This window comes from Pseudochaenichthys georgianus, chromosome 17 (assembly GCF_902827115.2).
Source record: "Pseudochaenichthys georgianus chromosome 17, fPseGeo1.2, whole genome shotgun sequence".
NCBI lineage: Eukaryota > Metazoa > Chordata > Actinopteri > Perciformes > Channichthyidae > Pseudochaenichthys > Pseudochaenichthys georgianus.
Genome location: NC_047519.1, coordinates 14,653,226 through 14,681,224, shown reverse-complemented (window position 1 = coordinate 14,681,224; position 27,999 = coordinate 14,653,226). Strand labels below are relative to the sequence as shown.

General features: G+C 39.9%; 1 protein-coding gene across 1 annotated transcript; it reads right to left on the bottom strand.

Moving 5' to 3' along the window:
- Positions 1–26: 26 nt before the first annotated feature.
- On the bottom strand, positions 27–27,999 carry tgm1l1 (transglutaminase 1 like 1). The gene is made up of 14 exons (XM_034104460.2): positions 27,690–27,999; positions 18,814–19,103; positions 18,541–18,732; positions 15,655–15,906; positions 8,229–8,347; positions 7,657–7,764; positions 7,067–7,244; positions 6,378–6,516; positions 3,725–3,917; positions 3,460–3,613; positions 2,954–3,238; positions 2,052–2,212; positions 1,045–1,181; positions 27–950 (listed from the first exon to the last, which is right to left on the bottom strand). Exons 2-14 carry the CDS (start codon positions 19,100–19,102, stop codon positions 806–808), a joined length of 2,352 nt encoding a protein of 783 aa, XP_033960351.1. The 5' UTR covers position 19,103; positions 27,690–27,999; the 3' UTR covers positions 27–805.

Genomic DNA, 27,999 nt, shown 5'->3' with positions numbered 1-27,999 from the left:
TGCATGGAAGAAGGAAAAGTCACGTCATGATTTCAGGTGGTTTTCTCCCTCAAGGTTTATTATATCACAACAAGTACAATACAGAACATTCCAGGTAGATATGGCAGATAAATACTGTAAAGTTATTAAAATACTTGCATTCACATTTTATTTTGAGTGCTCAAGTTAAACACTTGAAGCAGGTAAAGCTAAGGTGAATTAAGGCCACTGTGGTTAGATATGGTGCAATCTAATTCCTAGCTTAAGGTTCTTCAAATAGAGAGTTGTAAAGGTGGAAATGTGTTTTTCTGTCAAATGTGACAGAAAAACTTCATTTTGTCTGAAAAAAATGTTTCACATACTTTTAATCTCATACTGTAGGAGCTATAGGAAAAAAACGCACACAATATTTACATTATGACAAAATGATCATGACTTTCTGAACCTCCACATGTTTTGGTCATGGTCTTTAAATGCACTAGTGTTGGGACAGTTTGAAATGTGACAGTTTTAAAACTTTAGTATACAAACACATGTTAGTTAAAGCCCTTCATTTTCTGTGCATGCATTTAAAAACTGCTGCATACATCACCACAGTTGAGACCCTTCAGAGCAAGGCAGAATAAGAATATTATAAGTTACAAAAACAATAATACTGATAATAATGCTACATTTTCTAATCGCCTATTCGTAGTTTCATATCAAAAAATGCTTCCGTAGTATAAAATTGTTTAAGATACAGGAACTTGGCACACTTTTCATATAACTAGAGGCTCTTAGTTCATATTTTATAAGGAAATAGTGATCGAGGAAGATATTAAGCCTCTCAATTCTCGAGAACGACGATATCAGCCACTCCATGCACTTGTGTGAGCTGTTTGCAGTCGAGACACGCCACCAGCTTCCTGGGTCCGTGCTGGGTTGGGACGAAGTGCTCGGTCAGTGTCACTGTGGAGTGGCCGCCTACATCACTGAGAGGGGGGGGGGAGAGGAGTGGGATATTAGTCTGGAGAAGTAAAGCTTGTTGGGAAATGTGAGGGTGAAGGAAGTGTCTTGTGTTCTTACCCCACAATCACTTCATGGCCCTTCTGCAGACCCAGGCCCTCCACTCTGATCACCACTCCCTTCAGCATACGTGGCAGGGGGTTGGTGAAGGTTATCTTGGCGGCCATCTCCTTGCCAACAATGGCGTCTCCCAAAGGCTGGAAGAGGGGAATTAAAAATGAGTCAGTAACTTTAGTAACTTTAGACATAAAAAGTAGTACTGGACATAAAATACACACTGTTTTCACACATACATGTAAATATATCTAATATGTATATAGGACCCAAATATGTATATGTTCATTTTATTTCATTTCTTATTTTAAAGTTACTTAGATGTATATAATGTTATCTTTGATTTGATCTTTAATTGTATTCATCTCTAATCTGTGTGAATCTGTGCTGTCCTGTTTTTCATTCTTACCCTGTTGCTGTTAAACTACTGAATTTCCCCAGGGGGGGTAATAAAGGTCCATCTTATCTTAAAGGTCCCCTATTATACTGTTTTTCATCAATATATTATACGTCTCAGATATATACAAAACATGTCTCAAGTGTTTTGCTCCAAATACCAAACAGATCATTGTAGCATCCCATAATCCCCTCTGTTTCAGCCCTGTTTCAAAAGTGCTGATTCTCTGTCTTTTACTTTAGATGAAAATAAGGAGCCCCTCCCCACGCCCCTCTGAGAGGTATTTGGTTAAAAAGAACACAATGGTGCTCTAGGAGGAGATTCAGGTGATAAGTTGGGGGGGGGGGGTTACCTTGGTTGGTTATTGGCTAATGGTTACACAAGCCAAAAAATCGTTATGACATCATAAAATGGCCAAAATCGGATCAGCTCATTTTCAGACAGGTTTTTATATAAATGGATCAAGACAAAAAGTGAGCAAATATTTGTTCCTGAAACTTTTAGAATCTCTTTACACAGAGGGGACACATGTTTATGTATAAAAGACGTGAAAAAGTGGATTTTTCATAATAGGTGACCTTTAATTCTAAAAATGTACAGTAAGTCTAAAACCTACCGTGATGTTGAGGTCAGGTGTACGGAGCCTAAAGGTGGTTTGGTTGGCTACCACCTGCTGGGTCTCACTGACTCTTCCAGACAGGGTCAGCATCAGAGCGGCCTGATCCACCAGCTGGTTCTGGTACTGTTGGTAGGGCAGCACCCAGTCAAAGGTCTTTTCTGTGTGGAAAGGTAAGGAAAAGAGCCATGCTTCAATATTTTACATTTTCGCAATGCAAGTTATACTTTCTCTTTCATTTTAAGCTGATTGGCTTTGCACAAAGAATGGAAACAGGGGGAATAGCAAGCCTGTCTCTGGTCAAAGGTTAAGAAAAAGTTCCCCTCCTGACACCTTCAAAGCTCACTGATGAACTTGTTCCTTTGTTAAATCCACAGTGGCTTATTATTATAGCTCCCCTGGCCGTTCCTGTGCTTTCAACTGCATTAAAGCGAGGCCACTGTATTCACACTTTCTACATATACAAATGAAAAGTCATGAGCAATACAAAATGCCTTAGCTCAATTCAATATTCTAAGCGTTTTTTGTCAGTGCTGACTTTTTAAGTTGATATTGCAAAGGTAGCACATGTAAAACAGCATCAACCACTCTCCTTTTGGCTGTGTCTTTGTCTCCACCCACTCCTGAGAGAATAATCAACTGCTTTGTCTGCCTTCTGGCTGTCAAAAGGTACTGTGTACAGTAGTTTTGAGTGTTGTTTTGCTTAAAATAGCTGCCCGCTGCTGATGAGAGCAGTAACACTAAATCAAAACAGTTAAGTAGTGTGCCTACTAACCAGAGATGAGAGATGAGTAGATCTGCATAGTTAAATTATAAGATTGTGACTGAGCGACCTCTTTCATACATGTAGCCATTGTTAGTATAAGAATGTTAACTACAGCAGCTTTGTGGGAGGGCCATACCTTCATTGGGAAGGAGCTCCACAGGTATCTGCTCCTTCCTAATGGTGCTCTTCAGCACACCGGTGTAGTACATGACGGCCACCTGGCTATGCAGAGTGGTGCGGCGAGGTTGCGAGCTCAGGTTCTTCACCACGATGCTTAGCTTGGCGTCAGCACCCATCCTGGGCCCTTCACCCTCCATCTTCACCTCCACTAACACATCCTCTGCAAGGGCTGTGGAGTAAGTATCTGGCTTGCTGCCAAAACGACTGGCAGTCTCCACAGCGATCCGTTCCTCTTCCGAACCTGGTACAGAGGGAGGAGAATGTGAGTGCACGTGATTTTGTCTGATGTTTTAGGATTTATTTGCAGTTATTACGAACATAACACTTAAAGTTGAGCAAACAGATACATACACATTTTAATAATATGAGCAGGTAAAGAGATAAGAGGAATGTGATCTATGCAGCAGAGATAGTATTAAATCATTACATATTAGGATAGTTCAAGGCAATTATCTCCAGTACCTTCTTGATATTTATATAGGTGTGTTATGTCTGCCCGCTCATCAGAGCCAACTGCTTTAGTACTGATGTGGTGGCCAACAGCTTTCTTCTCGCAGTGGATCTGCGTGAAACCGGCGTCCGGGTTTCTTTGCCAGAAGATCTTATCACTATTGACCTGATAGACAAGTACATGAGACGTTAATACTGATGATGGAGTTCAACCAAGGTATTGCATCAACATGAATCTAGAATCAACTTTGGGCACTTGCCAATTTCTAGCACTCACCTCAGCGAAGACAAATGGCGTGTCATGTTTGAGGTAGACCTGGCCAGATCGGATGGCGTTATGGGAGGCAGGCCCGCAGCGGAAGGTGCCCTGGCTCGTCTCCTGGGGGGTCGAGTCAACAGCCTGCCAGCCTCCATGACCAGGGGGCAGGTCTTGTCTCGCCATCCAGCAGTCATTCCATACATGAAAGTTCCTATATGGTTACAAAATTATGTTTATTTGAGGTCCCGGATTAAGTTATTCTTGGATAAAACCAGGCTAGCTTAACTAGCTAGCTAACTTTCACCTAGCTTAGCCTAATCTTTAACAAACAAAGTGAAAAGCGGTATCAATCTTTGTGTCTAATTCTCAACAACAAAACGAGGCATCTTAAAGAGCAACTTGCAGGGTTTTATTTTTACTACATTTATGCTTAACCTTGCCTGAAAATTACAATTAAAAAACTTTATGCAGGATTTCATTATGTTTTACGAGACATAAGGGCAGGAATTCAGAGGGGAAAGTAGCCGTTTTGAGCTCTGCTAGCCTACTAAAAACTTCAAACGCGTCATATTACGTCACAGAGGGGAGCAACTTTCTCGGACTCCTTCTCTGCCCAATCAACCTAGTCCCACAGCATTTCATGTTATAGTCACGAAATTAATTGAATCTATTGATTTGTGTTCACCAATACGATTTTCGCATTTTTTTTTCGTGTCACACAGAATGATTTTAAAAGCAATGTATTTCTATTGGTAGTGTGTTTCGTGCCTGCACCACGTCTTTTGGTCCGGTCGGGTCTTGGAAGACCGGATGCTGTGTGGTTCATGAAAACCTTTTCTTACTCAATATCTTACCCTAAGCCTAACCCTATCCCTTTTATTTTAAATTGTATGATGTCGGAGTTTTTTTGCCGTCCGTGAGGAAAATAAATGGGGCTCAGAGCCTCAGAATACTGAAATCTGTATTTCTTGTCATCTTTTTTTCCTTCTAATTTGTTATTATTTGGTGCAGGCACGAAACATAGCCTACTACCAATAGAAATACAATGCTTCTAAACTCGTTCTGTGTCACAATACTGAAATCTGTATTTATTTTTATCTGTTTTTCCTTCTAATTAGTTATTATTATTTACATTGCTTTTAAAATCGTTCTGTGTGACACGAAAAAAAATGGCGAAATCGTGTTGGTGCACACGAATCAATAGATTAATTTCGTGACTATAACACGAAATGCCGTGAGACTGTTGGCCCTATTCACGGTAGTAGTTGGTAGTTGGTTTGAGCAGTTGTGATTTATTGAGCTGGTATTTTTCCGGTAATTTTACATTGCATTTCACCATTTGTAATCATGGTGAGCTATTGTGTTTGTGCAGGTTGCACAAACTCCAGCCTGTCAGGACATTGATTCCACAGTTTCCCTAACTGGAAAAGGACCGGAGCTAGCTTTCGTTCCTGGGTGCGTTGTGCGAGGTGCATCCACCCCCCTGCAGCACATACTCTCTCCAGAGGCCATGAGCTGGCATTTCCCACACAAGGACCTATCAAACAAAACGTTTATCAGGAAACCGTATTACATCTCTCTCCCCCCTTCGCTGCTCTCTCTCTCTCCCTTCCGGTACACAGCACGTGTGGAGTTGCATTAGGTAACGCGAGATACGGCTGATACTTGCGCATTAGTTTCTGTTATGGATCAGTGTCAACAGTCCTGCCAGTAACGTTACTATATCAATACTACTTTAGTTATAGCCTGATATATGATAGCTAACTTTACAATGTTGTGATGTGACGTTAGCTAACATTAACTGTTAACAGCCGCCCAGTTCTCCACTGGTTCTCCTCACACCACATCTCCATTTCTCTCCGATGGCCGTTATTTCTTCTAATCCTTGGCTGCTCCTGGTCTCTTGGACGCCTAGCAGGCTCATAATTATAAGGTTTTGGTCCATTATATGCATATGAATATACATTTTCAACCTCTTCTGTATCAAAACTAGCATTGTGAACCATGTTTATTCATACGTTAGACCGGCCGCTCTCCCTGATGTGAAGTCACACGCGGCGGGTGGTCTTTTTTATGCGGAAGTAAAAATATCTTACAAAAACGACGCCAGATGTCACTGTAGTGTATATTTCTGTATATATATTTTTGTATCTAGTGTATACATCATTGTCCTACTCATTTATTCACTGGGGTCTCTAACCTGCAAGTTGCTCTTTAGTCAGATTTGGGTTACTATAGTTTTACAGAATCGAACATGTGCAGTTTGGGCAAACATAGAATCAGATTTCATTATTGATACAATGGTGTAAAAAGATAGAACGATAGTAAGGAATTAGTATGGATCCTATATTTTACAAGAATTATTGATCAAAATGAAGACGGCTAACACTAGCTACATTTAGCTACATTGCAAAAGTTCATTGTGAACTTTAGCTATGGGGAAACAACAGATGGCACAAATATTTCTAGAGTTATTTTTAAAAACAGTACTACCACATAGCAGATAGATACCAGATTAGCATCCGAGTTGTAAATAATTGAACAAGCTTTATGTCTCTGAGGTTTCAAATTATAACGGACTGCTTTTGAAGGACATCTAAATATAAGGCACATTCCTAAGGTTTGGATTTAGCAGCAGGGTGCCCTGGCCTGGTAAAGTTACACATCTTACCACACAGAGTCACTATTGAGGTAGTCGATTGGCACCATATCCTCATCTAAATACACATCTGTGGTGAGGGATACATCAGTGTCATGAGCAGACTGGAAGTTGGTCACGCTGCGGGCGGGTATGCCAAGACACCGAAGAACTGGCAACAAAGACAGACAGAGAAAGATTTGTTAGAACTCAATTCAGAAGTTCGTTAATAATTGTATGTTGTTGTTTGTTGGCAGATGCTAAAACTTGAGCATAATGACTTTTCTACCATGGTGACCCTTGCATGGGGGCATGGAACTTGTTTAATGATGGCTGACTGAAAGCAACACATGTGGATCTATTGGGGACAAAAATGGTAGGTATGATAGGAATGCCTATTTGAAGTATTTATATGAGTGTGTACATGAACTATGGCTTGCTATCAGGTGCTAAGTACAATGAGTGAAGTGTTCTGTTACAGAGCAGTGAGAGCTAATGAAAAGGGCCTCATAGACAGGGAGCCCCTCATCATGACTGTTTATCAAATTTGCGTGAACACTGGGAACTTTATGGCCTGCACACAAACAACACATAGAAGAGTCTCTTGTCACACCTCTGTGTCAGAAATATAGCTTTTCTCTCGACGAGCTCAACCTGTCTCCATAAACACACAATGTTCCTTCACACTGCATCACATGCTCTGTAATTCTTGATATACTAACCCGTTGTAGTGATTCCAGAGAAGACCCAACACTGTCCGTAAGACACGGGCGTTCCGTTGGAGGAGTGGTACTTTCTCAGGATCTCCACGCTGCTGCTCCATGCAGAAGGAGAGACTCCATCAGAGTAATCCCCAGACCAGTTCCCCACCAGGACCCCAAAGTCATCCTGAGCATTTATCTAAAAAAAAAGATAGGGACACTGTGAATTACAAATGAATCCTCTCATGTTTACATTAAAATGCTAATTATCCAAGCAGAACACAACCGTTGCTAGCTATGAGAACATTTGGGGTCATGTCCTCTTCATCGTTTCCTGAATATGTTTTTTTTAATAATCTTTATGTTGGCTACAAAACATGATTGGAAACACATGGCAAACTGTTTTAATGAATATATGGAAATTCGACTACTTTTAGGCCAAAAATAAAGCATTTAGTATTGTCCCACCATAATTGTATTCCCGGCTTTGAAACGGCAACATTCACAGAGATACATTTAAAAGTTAAGTAAATATATTCAAGGACTTGGATTCATGACCCCCATATTTCTAATATCCTGAGATAGTGGAATGTTGATAAATCAAAACTCACCATGGCAGATAGGACTCTAACCACATTGACAGCATCCCCTCGACCAGATGGAGGCATGTCACTCTTCTCCAGGATAAACATACATGCTTCCAGAACTCCCTCATGAAACTACAGCCAAAACAAACAAAAACACAGATCCTGAGCAACAGACAGCAGGTCACCCGAATTGGGATTCAATTATATTATTGGGGAACAAATTGAAGACGTGTCCTACTTTAAAACATTGATAGCAATAACTACACCAACTGAGAAATATTACACAACACAGATAGGAAAATTATTTGTGGTCGAAGAAACTTAAAGCATGTGCAACTGATAAAACAATGTGCTGCTGGATATACTCACTAGTGGACCATATGTGTAGTAATCCGCACATAAAAATAGTCTCAAGATAACCCTGTTTATATCTTGTATTACATTTTAAATAAACAAAAATGGTTAGTATTTTTAAAGAATAAAACTATATATTTTGACCCTGTATTTCCATTAGGAACGGCCCTATACAATGATATCATTTCCAAACCATAAGCATTTAGTCATTTCCAGTCCCATCTTGTCTTGATAGTCCATACCTGCCCAAAGTTCCATGTGCGGGCCCCGATCTGTTTCTCTGTGCCATAATAAATCCTCCCGATGTCATTCAGAACATACTCCTTTCTCTCCTCCTCATCATCCAGGAACACTGCGTCCTCTGGAAAGACATGATGATATTAGATTATAGTAATCCAGTGTAATAATACTGAGAATATATAATTGAATCCAGTTTATCCTAAACTTTAAACGGTTAAGTTTGAAAACTAAAGTTCATCCTATTAAACCAGCTTCAACAGGAAATAAGAGGCACTTTAATGTTAAACTATAATTATATTTAATGATTAGACTCAATGTTAATATGTTTGCATTCCTCTGTCTGTGAAAATGACCCACTATCCATGTTTTAATCACCTCTTCAGTGACTAAACCACTCAGGAATGTGATTTATTTTCACAAACTGTGTGAAAGGATCCCCAAGGCCAGGAAATGATGAGGAAACACAATGACTCAATGGACCTTGCAGTGGGGCCCAAGTTCATTTATGGGAAGCGGCCTGTTTTGAGTGACATCAGCCCTACATACTCTGGCATGCAGTGCATCTCTGACATAAACTTCACAAATCTGTGTCTTTGTTTTTCCTAATCTCTCATCCTTTAATGTTGCCACCGTGAGTGGGTTAGAGGAATTTGATGTAAGGAAAGAAAGGAAAAACACTGTTGAAGATGGACATGAGAAAAAATCAAGTGGAAGGAAGAGGTTTAACAAAGTCATGAGGGACAAATAAGAGAAAGAGGGGAAGTTGTGCTTGGGAGGGAAAGGGGAGCGTGAAGCATAACAGAGTCTCTTGAGATTTTACAGGAGAAAGTAGAGGTTGAGGCTGACAGCATTTGGCAGCAGTGATGATTGTGTTTTTCACAATATTGGGAGTGCAATGGGAGAAACAGACACACAAACGGGAGGAGGAGGAGGAGGAGGAGGAGGAGGAGGAGGAGGAGGAGGAGGAGGAGGAGGAGGAGGAGGAGGAGGAGGACGACGAGGACAGAAAACAGAGCAGTGCAGTGAGGATCAGGTCAACAGATAGCAAGCAGAGAGCAGGACTGGGTCTGGGTGGGAAAGGCAACCTGTTAAGCCCGAAGGTCCCTGCCGACGGGGACCCTGTTTTTTTTTTTCACAACACTGTGCCACAGGGCATCTTAATATGTAAATACCTATTAATGTGTTATACCAGATTAACGAGAAGAATCTCAGCTAACTGACAATACGAACCATTTTTACAGAAACAAAACATAAGTCTCACAAGAAGCGTTAGCATTAGCCCTTAGCTAAAACGGGCAGATGCTACTTCCGGTGCTAACTAGCAAAAACGATCTTTACAACTTAATATTTTCTGCACAAACTACATATCATCTGAAAGCTGATACTCCACAGATTATTTTTGTTATAAGTATCATCACTGTAGGCAGGGCCGGCCCTGACCAATTTACCGCCCTAGGCAAGATTTTAGCTGGCGCCCCCCGCCCCCCAAAATGCAGACACTCACTATGATTCGCACATGCATGGTTGTGGCATGACCACAAAAACAAAGATATTGACACAAGATGTGTGCAACTGTATTTAGTTTCCTATCCATTTGAACATGATTTAAGTGGGGGGGGGGGCTCCTCTAGGGGGGTCCGGGGGCATGCACCCCCGGGAAGACTTTTTTTTTTTAATATTGAAGTTAAAAGCATCAATCTGGTGCACTTTGAGAGCAACATTAGGAGATCTATGGATACATCTCTCAACACCCATATGAAACAGAACTGTAAGCAGATTTTCTTTTTCTTTATGGATATTTTACAAATCACTCCCCTTTTAAACTGTATTCTTGTTTATTAATAACAACTTTTTTGTACTGTCAGTATTTTATACCTGTTTTTCACCTGTTCTCTTGTTTTTTTATAACTATAATGATCATATAAAGGTGTGCCTTTACCTCACTGAGCTGAGGTTATCAGAGCCTCTCAGTCTTTCAGGAGAGAGCTCTCTGAAGCTCTCCCTCTCGCGGCCACTTACACAGTAAATTCCAATGTTAATAAAAGCACACAGAAGCTGTGTACGTTTTTGGGGAGTTTGATTTATTTTAAATGAATAAAAATTAATACAAAATTAAAACCTATAATTGCACACTAAAACCATTATTTGAAAAAAAGAACAATTTCACATAAACCTTTGGTTTTTACTGGGACTGGGGCACTTGATTTTTGGGGGGGGGGGGGGGGGGTGTGCCATAGTTTATGGGTGCTGTACGCAATATAGGCGTAGTTCTGTTAGTATAAGATAATAAGATGTACTTTGTTGATCCAAAATCGGGAAATTGTGTTTTTATGAAATAAAAAATATATATTTTTTAACTTTTTTTTTTCCAATTTTCGGCGCCCCCTATGGGTTGATGCGCCCTTAGCATTCGCCTATACTGCCTATGCCGAGGGCCGGCCCTGACTGTAGGACACAAACTTACTGAGCTAGCAGCCAGAACAGAGAAGAAAAAAAACAGCAGTTTTCAAAACCATAACAATAATTATGTCTTACCGTTGCTGTTTTGTGATCAAAGCTCGTGTTCAAGGGAATAAAAACGCTGTTTAAGGTTAATCCAATGTCTCTTAGTCACTTTAGAATTGTTCCTGATAATCTATCATTACATTCATGGCAGCAGAGTAGTTATAAAGTTTCGCAGTCCGGAGGTAATGCTGTCTCACATGCTGTTTACACAAACCTCTCTCTACTTGACGTAAGTGTTTAGCGGGACTTACTAACTGTCACTCGATTCTATTGGCTCCAACGGTTCAGAAAAGGTGTCAATCACCCAAATCGACCAATGGGTTCCAAAGATATGATCCTACGTAGTATAAACTACGCCTGCTCCGGCTCCATTACGCATTACGCAGCCAGAAGGGAGAGCTTCACCACAGAGTAGCTGCAAGAGATGCTAGCTGACGATAGCTATGATCATACCAGATGACTCTTCGTCGGATGATGAAGATCTCCTCCAGCCAGACCTGGATCCGGACAGTAGTGACTCGGATGTTGAACTTCCACCACGGGAAAGGTATGTAATCTCTCTGTTTTTATATATTATGTGGTTGGTGGAACTGCATCACAGTGCTAGCTTAGCCAAGAAGCTACAGGAATCATTAGGCAAAATGCTAAATAGTGTTACTTGTCTTTTTGGAGTTACATTTTCTAAATGAATGCCCAGTGAATGAATATATATATGTGTTTACTTATTTATTTGTTGTAATATTATTCATTTATTGTCCAATATTATCCTTTTTATGTATTACTTTTGTGTTTGGTGGAACTGCATCACAGTGTTAGCTTAGCCAACAGGAATGATTAGCCAAAATGCTAAATAGTGTTACTTGCCTTTTTGGAGTTACATTTTCTAAATGAATGGCCAGTGAATGAATATACATTTGTTTACTTATTTATTTGGTGTAATATTATTCATTTATAGTCCAATATTATCCTATAAGTATAAACCAGTGAATTAATCTAATCTCTTTGTTTTTCCACATTTGTTAGATGAGGTGTGACCCCAGCAGGACAAAGCCACACACCCAGAAGACTTTCAGGGAGCAGCTTGCTGCAGAATTGTTGGAGTTTGCTGAAGGCCCTGCTGAAGGCCCTGCACCTCCACCACCCCCTCCTCCACCACCCACATGCATGCCCGAGTATTATGGGGAAGATGCCACCAAGGTCAGGAAGAACTGCAGGAGGTGCCTAGATGCTGGACTCAAAAGGGTGAAGACACCTGTGTACTGCAGGAAGTGCCAGGTCCCTCTGTGCTTCACTGTCAAAAAGAACTGTTTCAGGGAGTGGCACGACCTAAATACTGGAACATTCAGGTAGGTATAAAGTTCAGGTAGGTATAACATTTTGCGAGTGTTTATTTAAAAAAAAAAATACTTGTTGTTTTTATATACCTAGTGTGATTTTATTGTATAGTGTGTTGGTAAAATATTTGTTGTTTTTACAAACCTACAGTGTGGTTTTATTGTATAGTACGTTGGTCAAATGTTTGTTTTTACATGCCTATTGTGTGTTGGTAAAATGTTTGAAATAAATCTGCCCCAGTTGGAGTCAAATGTTACCTATGTTTCCGTTTTTTTTTATTGTGACCTACACACAATGACCTACAGTCAGGGTTGGGTTGTAACGGAATACATGTAACGGCGTTACGTAATCAGAATACAAAAATCAAGTAACTGTATTCAGCTCGCGTTACATTTGAAAAACGAGTAATCTGATTACAGTTACTTTCCTAAACCTGAAGTGAATACATTTTGGATTACTTATTGGAATTATTGGTGGAAAGATATCCTCTCAACATTTAATATTCATTACTAGTAGGTACAGCCGAATCATCACAGCCCACAAAACCTATTACCGCCGCAGATGGGCCAAAAAAGCGTTTGAAAAAAAATCGCGGGTCCGCTCGCTCAGTGAAACGATAACAACGAAACATGGAGGAACAAAAGTCTGCTTTTAAATTGCGTGTGTGTGTATATAGAGGTGTGTGTGGTTAAAACACATCAGCCTGCGGTCGCTCTTTAGCCTTACTAATGATTATTTCTGAAGGTATAGGCTACACAGTGAAGGCGGTGCGTGAAAGGCACTGCTCGGCGCGAGTTAACCCTCCCGCTGCCTCCTGGTGCTGCAGAGATTTCATGAAGTGAAGGAGGTGTTCCTTCTATAAAACAGCTGCGGGCAGCAGATACTGTGAGAGTCACGGACATGAATTCATAGATCAAGGCAGACTGGTGCACACACTCTCCTGTTTTGCCGATCCGGTGCTTAAACAAATATAGCTCTACACCCCTGGCCGAAATGTCTTTAAAATGAAGTCCGAGTTCGACATTTTAATTCATGTCCTGCCAACACTGGCAGGACAGAAGGCGACACGCCCGTTCTAAACCCTGTCCCTCACTCCTCACATCCCAAGCTGCATCCCCAAAACGTGTATTATGTTGTTACATCGTTTCAGATGTGATGTTTCAGTGTGCACTTGATAAGCCATTAAAACAGTAAAAACACGTTCAGTTTCCTTTTGCTTTTTGTGTCTCCTGTTCACCAAAACATACCCAGGAAAAAAGTAATCCAAAAGTAATCTAAAAGTAATCTGATTACCCTTTTTAAGGCAGGTAACTGTAACTGTATTCGGATTACTTTCAGAGCCATGTAATCAGTAATCAGTAACTGATTACATTTACAAAGTAACCCTCCCAACCCTGCCTACAGTGTAGTTGTATTGTATAGTGCGTTGGTACAGTTACATACACACACAGCTACACTTACACATACCCACACAGCTACACTTACACATACACACCTACACACACACCTACACTTACAAAAATATTTTTAAGATTTTTTTAAGATTTTTTTTTTTTTTAAGAATTTTATTTTGAGTGGAATGAATACCTATAGTGATGATTCAATGTAATATAATGATTTTTATAGTCTGGTACCTGAAAAAGGTCAAATGGCACTGATGGAACCAAATGTGCCCAAAGCTTATTCCGCCTGGACTTTATTTTCTTAAACCTCTATAAAAAGGTCAAATGTCACTTGTTTTGCCTCATTCCTGATACAGGGTACTTATTATATGTTATACTTTGGATTCCTAAAGCTTTTAGGCTACTAACCCATAATTCAAGGTTAGTCTTCACTATAAGTAATGGGTTTTCTTTAGGCGGAGACAGGAATTTACATTTTTTTGCTATGTTCCATCTGAATTTACTCGGACACAGAAAAATCTATATTGATTCTGACACTTCTACATCCAACTCACAGATGTAACCTTGCTTTGATAACAAAAAGTATTCATATAAACCGTTTAGAAGTGAAGTTATAGTCATTTGTTCTGGGAATGTCATTTTCGAGCCTGAAACCTGAAAAACAGGCTCGAGGTTTAACAGGTTAAAGCAAGGAAGTGCACCAGGAGGCAGTAAAAGCGAGGGTGAGGACAGGTTGTCACCAGCTGTAGGATTACTGTGAGCTTGCCCCATGGCAATTTTGAATTGTATGTGTGTGAGGAAGTGATTGAAAGAGGGAAGAAGAGATTGGACTTTCGGGCCAAAAGCAGCAACAGTGTAATGAAAGACAAGACCGTATATTTAACATTTTTTATCAAATCCAGTTCCAACTCTTTTTATTTTTCTGTGTTGCAAATATATTTCTATTGGTCAAATATCCTGTGCGGATAGTTTGCAATGCTCAACAAACTGAACTCAGCCAGATAAACAATGGAACTTATTTCCTAAGGCTTTATTAACTGAATAAGAGAATAATAAGTACGCATATTCTTTTAAAATAAGACCTTTTTTGTTTTAAAATACAAACAGAAAAACCAGTCAGCAACCCAAGGGTCCTTAAAAGTCGGTCAGTGCCTTAAATATGCTTCCTCTCTATCAGCTAGCAGGGGGGACTCCACTTGTTACAAAAATAAGTCATTGTATAGAAGTCTATGAGAAAATTACAATACTTATCACTTGATTTATCAACTCAGTTAGCATTTTCTTAATGAGTTAGTCCTCTCAATCATTAGTTTAAGTCTTCTGTACTACAGCATGGTAGTAATTGTTTTAATTGTGGTCTCATTTGGAGTAAAATAGATGATAAGGAACAGTTTTATTTTGTGATTGGTTACTTTGTGATAAAGGTTCACTATAAGGGCGTAGTCCTGTTTGGGTGTTTCCTTCTTAAATCTTACTTACACTTTCACAGTGTGTTTTGATTGGTCATTTGTAACATGTTGGTTGCGTAAAATAGTCTTCAGCATTCCACCACTCGTGTCACTTCTGCTTTCTCATCAGTTTTTATTACAGTTTGTTTTTGCTTTTATCTATTTAAAAAAAAACAATATTCACGATATTAAAGTGTTTAAAAGTGTTTGATTTAGGCATAAGCAAAGGTTAAATATCATGTCTTTATGTATAAACATTTCATAAGATGGTCTGTTTTCTTCCTACACAAAATCTGTTTGGGTCCCATACTTAAGTGTGCTTGTGATTCAAGTGCTAGCATTCTTGAATCAAAGCCAGTGACCTTACATAACTCTCATAGTTACACAGCTGTAGCTTTTTGATGGACAGCAACACGCTCATGGGTTGAGTTAGCCTTCCTCGCCCATGTGTCAAATTATATCAGGTGTCCTCTCACAGCTTAAAACTGTGCCAGCACCTGCTATCAGAATGTTAAGGCTATTCATAATATAGCAGCTATATTCTGGGAGAACTGGTAGTTGGGCTGTATTAGACAGTTCGCCTGCAAGTAAAATATTGACTTTTTTAATATAACAGTCAAGCCAGATATAAATTGATACAAGACTTTTTATGCAATTCTGTCTGTCTTTCCTTCCTTGCTGCCCTCAATTTGTGTTTCACCCTCAGCCATGTGTGCACCCACCACTGCCAATCTTACCTTCACACCAAGGGTTGAAGAGCATGACGATGTTCTTGTCGGAGTTGTAAGTATTTGCCGCCACGCCTTTCAAAGTGCTGGTTGTCACCGTGAGCCCATACAGGCCAATCACAGCGCTGGCTGGAGAGTTGACGGACAGCTTGATCTTGTTGCCGTTCTGCTCTACAATCTTGGCCTCCCAGCGTTCATCCTCCAGGTGATCCACCAGTGGTATGATGACATGGGTGCCTTTGGACACCAGGGGCAGGGGACCTAAAGCACACAGGTATTATTTGAGTCATGTGGTACCAGTATTCCAAAGAGTAAGAAATAAAAGTAAAACTTTTTCATGAACAAAAGGCCAATGTGTTACAATACTTTTGTGCTACTATTTGATAAAGTTCTGTACCATATACAATAGTCTACCCAATGTAAATTAGAAACATTTTGGGGAAATACAAATGTAATTGTTAGATTGACTTTACTGTAGAGCCAGGTTAGCTCTTTCCCCGTAGTCTTATGCTAGGCTAAACTAATCTAACGGTTTTAACATTGGTTCAGATGTAAAAGATAAATGCAGCATCAATCTTCACATCTAACTTGGCTAGAAACCAATATGAATATAAACCCAAAAGTGAGGAGATTAAAGTTAACTACAAGCAACTGATTTGCTATGAACCACTAGAGCAGGGGTGTCAAACTCAAGGCACGTGGGCCAAATCCGGCCCGCAATTTCATTTTATGTGGCCCGCAAGAGCTTGGAAAGAATATAACAAGTTTATTATCGGTTACATGTCGCTTTACAGAAGCACGTTGCCCATAAACTACATGTCCCACAATCGATCATAGATCGAAATACCGTTTCCCACAATCCAGAACTATATTTATATATGTATATTTATAAAGTCTTAAAGTTACAATCGGCCCTTTTGAGTGCAACCATAATGCTGATGTGGCCCACAAGGACATTTAGTTTGACACCCCTGCACTAGAGCTACCAGAAAAATCTAGAAGAAAATACCAAGCAAAACATATTTATTTGTTAATAAGGGAAATAAAAGGCATTTTAGAAACCCATTCCTGTATTGTAAATGTTATTATGTTATTGTAAATGCATGTAAACGAAAGGACTTGCAGGGCAGAAGAACACAGCTTCTGGTCAATTGTTCACAAGGTGAAAACACTTTTTTTTGTGCAGCTAGACTATGTGCTTTACAATGCTTCCAATGTTCAGTTATCCTTGAAATGTTTTATGTAAATAAGGTTATAGAGCAGAAGTGGTCTTGGAAGGCTTTCATTGCCACATATAGCTGGGAAAGTAGTACACTTGATTATTCACGTCACAGTGAGTTAGTCTGTTAGTCGTTAGTCTGTTGCCACAGTGGATGACTGGTGGTTTCTCTGAGTAAACAACATTTCTGACACTGCACATACACACACATCTCTGCACAAAGCCAAGAACATCTGTGAGTGTTTTATTAGCTTGGATTTTCCTTTTTACATGGTTTGTTGCTTGGCTAACAAACTGTGAAAACAACTTGGTGCAAACTTTCTCTTGAAGACAATGTTTATCTAAAGTCAATTCTAACCCATGAGCAGTATTAAGACTTATTGGTTGCTTTCCTGTGCGCTATTTTCTTCGTGTCACCCTACTGGGCTTTAGTTGCCATTTGCCCAAGCGAGTAGTTTATCAAGAAACCATTGTTCTCTCGCCCACTTCAGCCAGGACTTCCTGGGGACGTGTACAAAAGGAAATCAATGAAAAACACTCTGATTTCGACCAGATTGACCTCACCTTTGTGGAAAATTGACTCTGTATCATTATGGACCATCCAAGTTGAACAAAATAACAGCTTAGGGTGAAACTACAATACAAAGCCCAGCTTTTAGTGATGCACTTTAAACCTTTTTGCGAGGAATGGCACTGTGAAAGCAAAGGTAATCGTAGCCTGTCGAATAGCTATGTGCGCCAACACTGCTATGTGATTATCTAAGCAGCAGTGACGGCAAATCGTCTCTCTGTGATGATGTAAGGGCCATTTATTCCCAAGTGTGCAGTGGATGGTTGTTGTATGAGGCCTGTAAATATCAGAGCGAGGTGTCCGGTGTTCAGCAGACTTGAAGCTGTAAACACTGTGGGATGGTGGGTGGAATCCAAAACTTGTGGCGCAGCTATGTTTGAACTGCTGCTCGATTTAAATGTGATGTATGCTTGGAATTTTGAACAGAGTTCCCATACTTTGTTTTGAGTCAGCTTCTGGGTTTCACACGGGCTTACAGCAACAACTAGTTAATGGAGAGTCCCACATTTATATTATTGAAAGTAGCAATATAAGGAAGAGGATTAAAGACACATGTGAAATATTTGTTTGAGTTTGGTTAACGTTGTAATTTGATTGATTTTCTGAGTTTGTCGTCAGAATTTATTTAAATATATTTCTGAATTTGAATTCTTCAGTGGACTTCAAACTCAGAGTGTTGACTATAATCTCAGAATATAAAAAAATTATTATGAACATTTATTAATTTAATAAAACTCACTGGCTTTTCAAGTTAATGTATGTACTCTACTATCTACATGACCCCTGAATTCTGCTGAGAGAAACCCTGTGGTTGGGAATTACTAGATGACTAACACACTTGGGGTTTGCATGTGAAAAAGTAGGCATTTACTAGACTGGGTGGGTCTAACAAAACCATGTGAAATGCTTTATGGGAACTGCGGGATGCAGTTCTATCAACTTAAAGTATGGGTATATTTGCCTTTGGTATGATCGATCTTTTCTTTTTCAGTAGAAAACCCCCCTACCCTAAAGATCATACTGATGACCTTTCTTTACCATATTAATTTGAGATTATTTTAAGGTATACGGACATGCGTACAGATACTGTCAATCTGTTCCATACCTGTTTTCAGGTCCAGGTGCAGCTTGTCATTGTCAACACTGAAGGGCCTGTTGAGCTCCATCTCTATCTGGAAGGTCTGTCCTCTGCGGATGATCATATCGTCCCCCTGAAACAGCTCAGTGTGATGCTCCTTTCTGTTCTGATCCGTCTTGGAGCTCAGCAGGTCCACAGAACACACTGACAACTTCATTTCTGAGAGAGGAGGGTCCAAATGTAAGTATGTGTCTGCATGAGTAATTTGACTTGTAGGGGTGATATTAGTGACATTATTACCTTCCATTTCCTTAGCCTCTCCATTCTCAACCGTCAGCTTTGCAGGCTCAGGGGTAGGGGTCGGGGCTGGGGGTTTGACAAATTCCACCTTATCTGTAACATCATGGGTGTTGCTCTGGCGCTTACAGCAGCATGGACACATCTTCTTGAACCAGCGGCGACAGCCTCCCTCTTCCAGTTTCTTCTCCCCATCTTTATGAATGGTCAGCTCCACCCTGGTTGGTGGGGCTGCTCCAGGGAAACGCCCCACTTCTGACGTGCCTCTTACTGCCAACCGCTCACCTGGCATTCTAGGAGACATTTTTGGAAAATGCTACATTAAGTTCAGGAATGACAATGCAGATACCAGTTATAACTCATAACAGATAACGTGACAACATCATCCTGCTTTAAAGTTATGGGCGTTAACACAATAATGGGTATCTATCAGAATTAGGGGTGTAACGGTATCCGTATTCGTCCCGTACCGTCACGGTTCGGACGTCACGGTTCGGCACATGCAGTCACACGGCGAATACGCCTTTTTTTTACGAGTGGGAAAAAAGTCTGTCATTCAGGGCAGTATCCACTACACTATATATAATCCAGGGGGCGGTATTGCGCCTAAAAGCTGTTTGCCAGCCGCCCTTAAACAACAAATGAAGAACAAGAAGAAACAACAACAAAACGAACTAAATACAAGAAGAGGAAAAGTTAGTAGGCTATGGCGATTTCAGATAACACACAGGAGCTAGAACCCACCTGCTTCTTTTAAATCAGCTGTGTGGGAACATTTCGGGTTCCCTGTGGACTACAATAACGATGAAGTGTGCGAGTGGTGGATCGGACGAGGACGGTGTGTCGGCGTTGTTCGATAGTGGTGCGGTATGCTAATGGTAACACACGCCTAACATGCTAAATCATATCACAAGGCATCACCCAGATATGCCAATCACCGGAGCCCGGCAAAAGACAACAGCTGATCCCCGCTGTTTTTGCGAAGCCAATAGACATGAAAGCCGTGAAACCAAAATAAATAACGGAAGCTTTTGGCATAATGTTTTTCAACGACTTTGCGCTCTGGAAACACTTTCTTATTATTTATGATGTAATATTTTCAAGACATTCTTTTTAGTTTTACAGCTTGATGAAACCTTTTAGTTTGACATCAGCCATTATAGATAATATGGCCATCTGCGTGTGTGGTGCTGTTTGTGGTTTGTTTTTAACTGTTTAATACAGTTAATTATTCAAAATGTCAGAGTTCCTTATTTTGAAACTGAAACTTGCACTACTGTTCAAAAATAAATAACAACACAACTGGAATTACGCATTTGGGACTTTTTTTTGCTTTTTCTTGTTGTACCGAACCGTGACCCCCAAACCGAGGTACGAACCGAACCGTGACTTCTGTGAACCGTTACACCCCTAGAATAGACCACCTTAACCATTCCTTAATCATCTTGTGATCCGTTAACTTGTGGACCTATTTAGTAGGCTTAGGAACCATTGCACAAGTGTTATCTATCAATGCAAATCGTTTTAGAATTATTCCTCAGGTTTGAAACATTTTGCTGTGAACAGTTTTTATTGGAACCTTTCTCCACAAAAGGAAAATCATCTTAAGAATACTGCTGACTGCACTGTGTTTTTTCCAGAGTTATGCCTACATTGTTCCTGCAAACAGATGCTGCTGTTGAATCTCTGAACAATTTCATTTCATGATGAGGGCCAAAAACATAATTTCTCTTCATCTCTATTGGGGTGAGTGGATACAATCTCAGAGAGGGAAAAAATAACCAAACCTATCTGCAAAAAAGATAACGTGAGATAATGTTGAAGGCCATAAGCTCAACACCATAGCACAAAAGTCAAAAACCCTAATGTTCACACTGTAGAGGTCATTGGCAGTGTGCTACAATATGTTAAATGCTGCCAAGAGTTTGCATTCATAACAACCTTATTAACAGAAAATGTTTCCAGTTTCACTTCTCCCTTTTCTTATATCTCCTCATCATCAAACAGCAAATGTACTATTTCTTTCACTTTTTTACACAATTACAACAATCCAGAATTGCACTCTGCCCTGTCGCCAGGCTTTCTCAAATCATTCTGGGGAATTCAGCCTTTCGTCCTTGTCGGCTACACTCCCTGAGCAATCTAGCATACCTCCTACTAACAGCTGGATTCTATTTGTCTCACCCCAGCTGTGGAATGATGTCATTTATGTGTGTGTCTCTGTGCATACACATAGACTGCAGATGTAGGTGTCCAGTACTGTAGATCATATGAACATTTACCACACTGTCACATCTCCTCTCTCATACAGTTCTCTACTAATCACAAAGGAATTAGATCATTTTGTCACATTGAAAATAAGCCTGTTCTTTCTGCTCATCCTCAGATTTTAAAATCATGTTCACGTACAGCAAATGTCAACATTATGAAATGTCAACATTGAAAACAAAAGTGAAAACAAAAAGTGTTTACTATGGAGGAGAACTTTCTGTCCATTCCTTTTTCTCACCATCTGTAACTTGTTATCATAAAAGCCACACAGGGCTATGTCGCTGCACACAAATATAAAACAGTATGAGGCATATCAAAACATATAAGCACTATAGGAGTTTCTTGGGTTCTAGTAAAACACTCGTAAAATGTAATGAGCTGTGGTATAATTAGACGAATTGCATGAGATGTTCGGTTGATAGGCCCTCCCCACATTTGTACCATATGCTGTTCCTGTCAATTCTTCCATGACGGTAAGACACCCACCCTATAGGGTTTACAATAATAATGGTGGCCACCTAGCCCTTTAAAATTGTAAGTTATTTTTTTTTTTAAAAAGGGGGTTGGCATGTCACATAGAGATACACAGAAGCAGAATTATATTTTCTGACTATGGACTGTCATCTTTTGGCTGAAGTAACAGGTTTGCAACCCATAGATTGCTAGCTAATTAACGCTAACTGTTACTAAGTAAGATAATTGGTCTTTGGCTTACTTTAAATATTTCTAAACATTTCAGACTTCTATAAAAGGGACTCCAGAATAACTGTTTTATGGTAATAAGTGTACATTTTTTTAATTGAAAATCAGTTGAAGTCGCTCTCACTAGTGTAGCCAGTTTATATAATGACATCTGCAACATTTGATGGTTACTTGTTTGACTTAATGCTAAAAGATTAAAGCTAAAGCTAGCATATTTTGGCTGAGAATTAACCTCGAATAATCCAATACAGAGCAGGACAGAGTGGCTAACGTAAACTCGTAAAAAATGGAGCACCTTAGCTCCCACACAGCGGACATTATTTCAGTTCCAAGGACGTTTTGTAACCCTAAAAAGTAACCAAGATAGCTATTCTACTTGGCTAGTATGAAGGTAATGCGAGGCTACTATTGTATAGAGTGGCAAAGTCCCTCCCCTTCCGGTGGACCTCCATGGGACCTTATTTCGGAAAAAGTATGTATCGAAGTCAATGGAGAGAGAAAGATTATCTTTTGATCCCGTTTGAATTGTGCAACGAATTACACATGTTTGTCAATTTAAAAGATAATTTTGCAAGTCAAAAAAATAAAAATGTGCCGTAAAACTGTGAAGTTACACATTGTTTTGTGTGAAGCGCTCAATGAACTACAACTCTGGTCTTGCATACGTCACCAACACCAAGATGGCCGTCACGTTAGCACATTTCACCTCTTTCTTTCAGAATGAAGCGAAAAGTATTAAAAGAGGTGAAAATCACTACAAGTCTGGCCATGTTGAGAACTGTACATACACAAAAGGGGAGTTAGTCGGTTCCAGCATGCGGGACCGGCTTTACAAGGTTTCGGTGAGTAACACGAGTGTAATGTGTAACGTTAATGTCAGCTAGCTAAATTCACTTACTTGACTCTGGGATTTGTAGTCTTTCTAGTTGTGTATTTGTCATAGTCTTATATTTCAACAGTTTTAAGACAAACTGTGACTTTTTTCACATGGAAATTATTTTTTAAGATTGACAAACATCATATGTGTAATTCGTGGCACAATTCAAACGAGATCGAAAGATAATCTTTCTCTCCCCATTGACTTCAATACATAATTTTTCAGAAATAAGGTCCCATGGGGCGGAAGTAGATGGGCGTGACTTTGCCACTCTATAAACACTGGACAAGCTAACGTTAGCTGCTAGCGTGGAAGAAGATAAACACATAGCCAGCCATTCCTAGTAGGTGGTGGAGCTGTAACTGGTGCTAACCCCTTAGTTAGCATATGTGCAAATATACTTAGCTTTATGCATATGTTTCTCATTATAATGTAAAACTTTAGCATTCAGCTAAAGCTAAAAAGGAAGCACGGGAGATGAAAGGTATCATCTAAGGAAAGTTAAAAGTCCCATGTCAAGCTTTTCCGGTTATTACCCGTCCCCTTGTGTGTTATGTAGCTTTGTATGCATGTAAACGGTCTGCAAAGTCACCAACCCTCAAAGTACACCCTGTAGCGAGTACAACTCTAACACAGAAAATACCTGTCTATGCTGCCCCAGAACGCCTCGTTGGAGATTTTTATTTTTCCATTTTTTTCTTCCTGGGTCGTAGTGACGTAAGGGGCTAAGTGACGTAACGGCTACACGGATTGGTCAAAATGGACCAATCTGCGGACTTCCTCACGCACATACACTCACACTCACATACGCCTTATATTTTCTCAGCCGCAGCTCCGCGGATTTCTCAGCCTGAACTCAGCCTGAGACAGCGAGACAACGCAAAACTCAGCCTGAACTCAGCCTGAGCACACACACAAACTCACAGCCAGGCTACGAGTGTGTGTGCTCAGGCTGAGTTCAGGCTGAGTTTCGCGTTGTCTCGCTCTCTTTCGCAGACCCACGCAGCAACCAGGAAATGACACCAGTAATACAGCTCACACTGTCCGCTCCGCGAGCCTCAAAGGGCGCAGCAGCGAGTCCCGCAACGTCCCGCCAACCCGGCACCCAGACCCCACGCTGCATTCTCATCTGTTTGTCATTACTGGTGTCATTTTCTGGTTGCTAACGCCATGGTAACACATAATCACTGATGTTCTGCTGTAACGGTGGTGGACTCATCAGAACAGAGTGGGCGAGCAGACCAATCAGAGTGGGCTCATAGGGAGGGGGGGTGGGGGGGGGGCAGGAGCTCCAACAAGCCATTTAGGACAGAGAGTGAATACACATAATACAGAGATGCTGTATGAGAAACCAATGTGATTTTGGAAAATTGCACAATATAAATCTATTTTAGTATACCTCAACAATGGAATTATGATCAGTACAAATGGCCATGACATGGGACCTTTAAAACCCTTTAACTGCCAGCACCACCATTTGGTAGAGCACATGTTGTGTCTTGATATCTTGTTGAAAAAAAAAAAAAAAAAGTTGAACTCCATCTGATTCAGCCAGCCAGCCAGATTCAGCCCTTTGGTTGACATGTTATGCACAAAACAACCTCTAGATGTCACTGTGGTTCGAACAGATAGCCCTTCAGCTAACTTCAACTGAGAAAGTTGGCAATGCTAAAAATCACTGCTGAAGAAATCACTCTTTTTGGTCAACTTGTGTAAGGTAACCATATCCTTTTTGACATATTTTAGTGTCAGAGCACTGACTGAACATAATTAGATAACTTGATGCACAAAAAAAGTTTTAACAAGGGTGTAATTATTTTTTTTTAAATATGCTTAACCAATCGGTCGAATTGGCCTTTTATGGTAAGCTAGCAATATGACTTTTTCAGAGTTTCAGAGATGTTTTCCAATAAAATATGGTAAATAAATAGCTAGATTCATGGTAATATTACTAAATCTAGTACTGCCTTATGAGTCTCAGAGTGAGAGAGTCATAATAATTTATATAGCACCTTTCATGCATGGCATTCAGCCCAAAGTTGCACACAGATGAGCAAGTTAGGCCAACACAGGATATAGACATCTGCTGTTAGGCCAGTGGTTTCCTGTTGTTGTAGGCCAATTCAGCATATACAGTAAGATGAGCAACTATTTTTTTTATCATGAACAACACTTTATATTACTTTTTTACATTTTCTTTTTTTTACAATTATAATTTATTATCTTTTATGAATATATATGGTTGTATATATTGCTCATTTTCCATAAAAGAAACAAATGTATTTGAGTTTGTGTTTTATTTGAGTTTGATGCATACAAATACTGTACTGTATATCAGTGTTTCTCAAACTTTTTCACACCAAGGACCACTTAACCAATAAAAAAACACTCGCGGACCACCTAACTCCACAAATATCCAAAATCGCATCGTTTTTCTAGAACAAATGACAAATCGCCTGAAAATGGTACAAACAAGTGGCAAGCAAGTGGGATGAAGGTGTTGCGCTGGGCTATATCATGCAATTGAAAGTGAAACTTTAGCGCGCTCCATTGCGGAGATATTCCCGCGAGAGTGCGGACAACTTACATTTATTTATTTATTTCAAATGTGAAATGTTACCAATATACTCGGGGACCACTAGGGGGCGCTCACGGACCACCAGTGGTCCGCGGACCACACTTTGAGAAGCACTGCTGTATATGATTGTTGAAAATATACTTTTACCTAGAAGGCCAGCTCGACCAGTTGGTAGAGACTCATACATAAAAACAAAACCGTGTGGTCAGTCAAAAAAAATTATATAGTTTGTGCTTATTTGTGGCCCATTTGATAAGAAAATGCAACAAAAATATTTTTCCATAGCTTTTTTCTTGGTCCAGCAGATAAAGGGTTAAAGCAAATATTTTATACAGACAAGAATCGGTTAGAGTCATTTATAAAGCATGGTAACATTTATTTATAGATTTCTTGTTAAATATTTGCATGGGACAGCCGTATCAGACAGGCTAAGTAAGCACACTGGATTTGTAAAAAATGCAGTGATAGTGAAGTTATGTGGTGCAGTTCAAAAGGGCAAACAGCTGAGGGAGTGGTGTTCGGGAGGGGCACCTCACAGCCCCTCAAAATCCATGTGAGAGTGTATTTGTGTGTGCACCATCTGTGTGTCTGCTAAATATTAAGGTTTGCTTCAGTTTTTTCAGCTCCTGGAATTCCTAAGTTCATCTGCTGGTCAGATAACATTCCCCTCCATTTAACTGCTTCCAGATCCTCTAAATATTTGGCCAAAAACATTAATAATCATTGTGATAGTCACAATGGATGGAGTCAGCTGTTTGTATTGCAACACGATCTCCACCCAAAACTAAAGTCACGCTCACTGACCCATTCAGTGCTGCCTTTTCTACATCTCTAATATTAGTTTAAAAAAGGGAACCAACATGTTCATTACATGAAGTAAGAATATGACAGCACTCCAAACATTTTAGTTAGAAAGCAATTCATGTAAGTTCATTAAGAACGATTGCATACTTTTTTCTGCAGACAAGGGCTGACTTAATATGTGCACTGATATTATTTCCAGGCGGTTTTGTTGGTAATTGGTGTTTTCTCAGGCTTTAATAAGCCAAGATGTCTCAGTACTGCAACTTAGGAGGACTAGCATTGCCTAATTAAAGTCATCCACTCAGCCATCTAATATTTGTTTTTTTTACGGGAACCAACATGTTCATTTAAATGAAGTGAACAAATAAAAAAATTACATGATTCACACACCTGACAATGGCTTACCAAATATTTGCCATGATGTCATGCAAGATATGATTGTAATTGGGCAAAAAATACTGGAAATATTACCAAATGTAACACAAATCAAAATGTTCAAGCTGTTTTGTTAGTAATTTGTGTCTTAACAGGCTTTAATAAGCAAAGTTATCTATACTGCGCCTTAGGTGGCTTGAAATTCACCGATTAGTCATCCACTCAACCCTCTTAAACCATGCAAATCCATTGCACAGGCCTCATTTTTGGCTGCTCTTCACTCACTCTTCAATGCACAAATGTAAATGGTTTTGTAACACAGCCAAGCTTGAAAACAACAGTTAGTTGTTCATCTTTTCTCCCCTGCCTATTGTGTATCACTTCTCCCATTATGCTGTGGCCTCTCCCTCTGGAGCTTTGCACTGACTCTTCAGTCAGTTTGTGTTGGCATGCCTCTGGTATGCCCACTGGGCCCCGAGATAAGCTTTTTAAATTCAAGTCACTGTTTCCAATCAACATCACCAGCTTTAAATGACTGCCCCTGTTTGTCTGGTGATTTTGCTCCCCAATGGTGTACAATTAATGAATTGACTTTAGATAGAAATGTCACAACACACATCACATGCATAACAAATACATCAATATGCGCAGTGCACATCCTTCATGGAGAAGAAAAGGGAATCAGCTACAGTGAAAGCATGAAATACTACAACTAATGTATGTGTTCAATGAAAAATGCTTTAAAGGTCCCATGTCATGCTTTTCCGGTTATTACCCGTCCCCTTGTGTATTATGAAGGTATATTTTAGTATACCTCAACAATGGAATTATGATCAGTAGAAATGGCCATGACATGGGACCTTTAAAAACAACTTATTATAGATATAAAGGGAAGACTTGTTCTTACTGATGGAAACCAATCAGGGGAACTCGTGTTTTTTTTCAACTAAAGAGCAAGACCATGAGAAAAATGAAGGATGACAAAGTTCAATAAAGACATATGTACCTTATGGAGTAAGACCAGCCTTTAAGTTGCTAACATACATGGCTTATCATAGACCTATTATAAGCCTATACTACGTTGTGTTGTGATCTGTTCTTTAAGTTTATACGTGTATTTCTTTCCTTTAGGGATCTTAGCCTCTAATCTTCAACTGAAGAGAAACTTTCCCCTCTCTGAAAGAAGAAACCGTTAGGTCATGCGCGCACTGCTACAAGTCACTTCACATAACATCACAGAAATAACGGTTAGAGTATGACTCCAAATCTTACTTTATCTCCGTGTATTCCTCTTTGGATCAGCGATGGGACGTCAGGTTCGTTCGTATGTCTCAGCGTCAAAGTTTTCGAAAGTTGTTTGTTTCCTCTACTCGCGCCGCTCTTGAATCTGAATATTTATATGGCTGTCATGGAATGTGCTTTAAACTGACACACCCCTCTCTTCCTCACATCCAAGCCCACCCCATCCTGTATTTGCTGAAGTTTCCCTATCCCACCACGAGGTCCAGTTGCGTCGACACTCGACAGGGATATTGGTTCGCTGCGTATGTGCCCACGTAGAATAGAATACATGATTAGTAAT

What these genes read in the sequence shown, in the direction of transcription:
- tgm1l1 (XM_034104460.2), bottom strand. Translation starts at nt 19,102, where the DNA reads ATGCCAGGTGAGCGGTTGGCAGTAAGAGGCACGTCAGAAGTGGGGCGT. An exon ending in GCACATGGAACTTTGGGCAG is followed by an intron (nt 7,765 to 8,228) that starts GTATGGACTATC and finishes TTTTGGCTGTAG; the next exon opens with TTTCATGAGGGAGTTCTGGA. An exon ending in GGCCATGAAGTGATTGTGGG is followed by an intron (nt 951 to 1,044) that starts GTAAGAACACAA and finishes CCCCCCTCTCAG; the next exon opens with TGATGTAGGCGGCCACTCCA.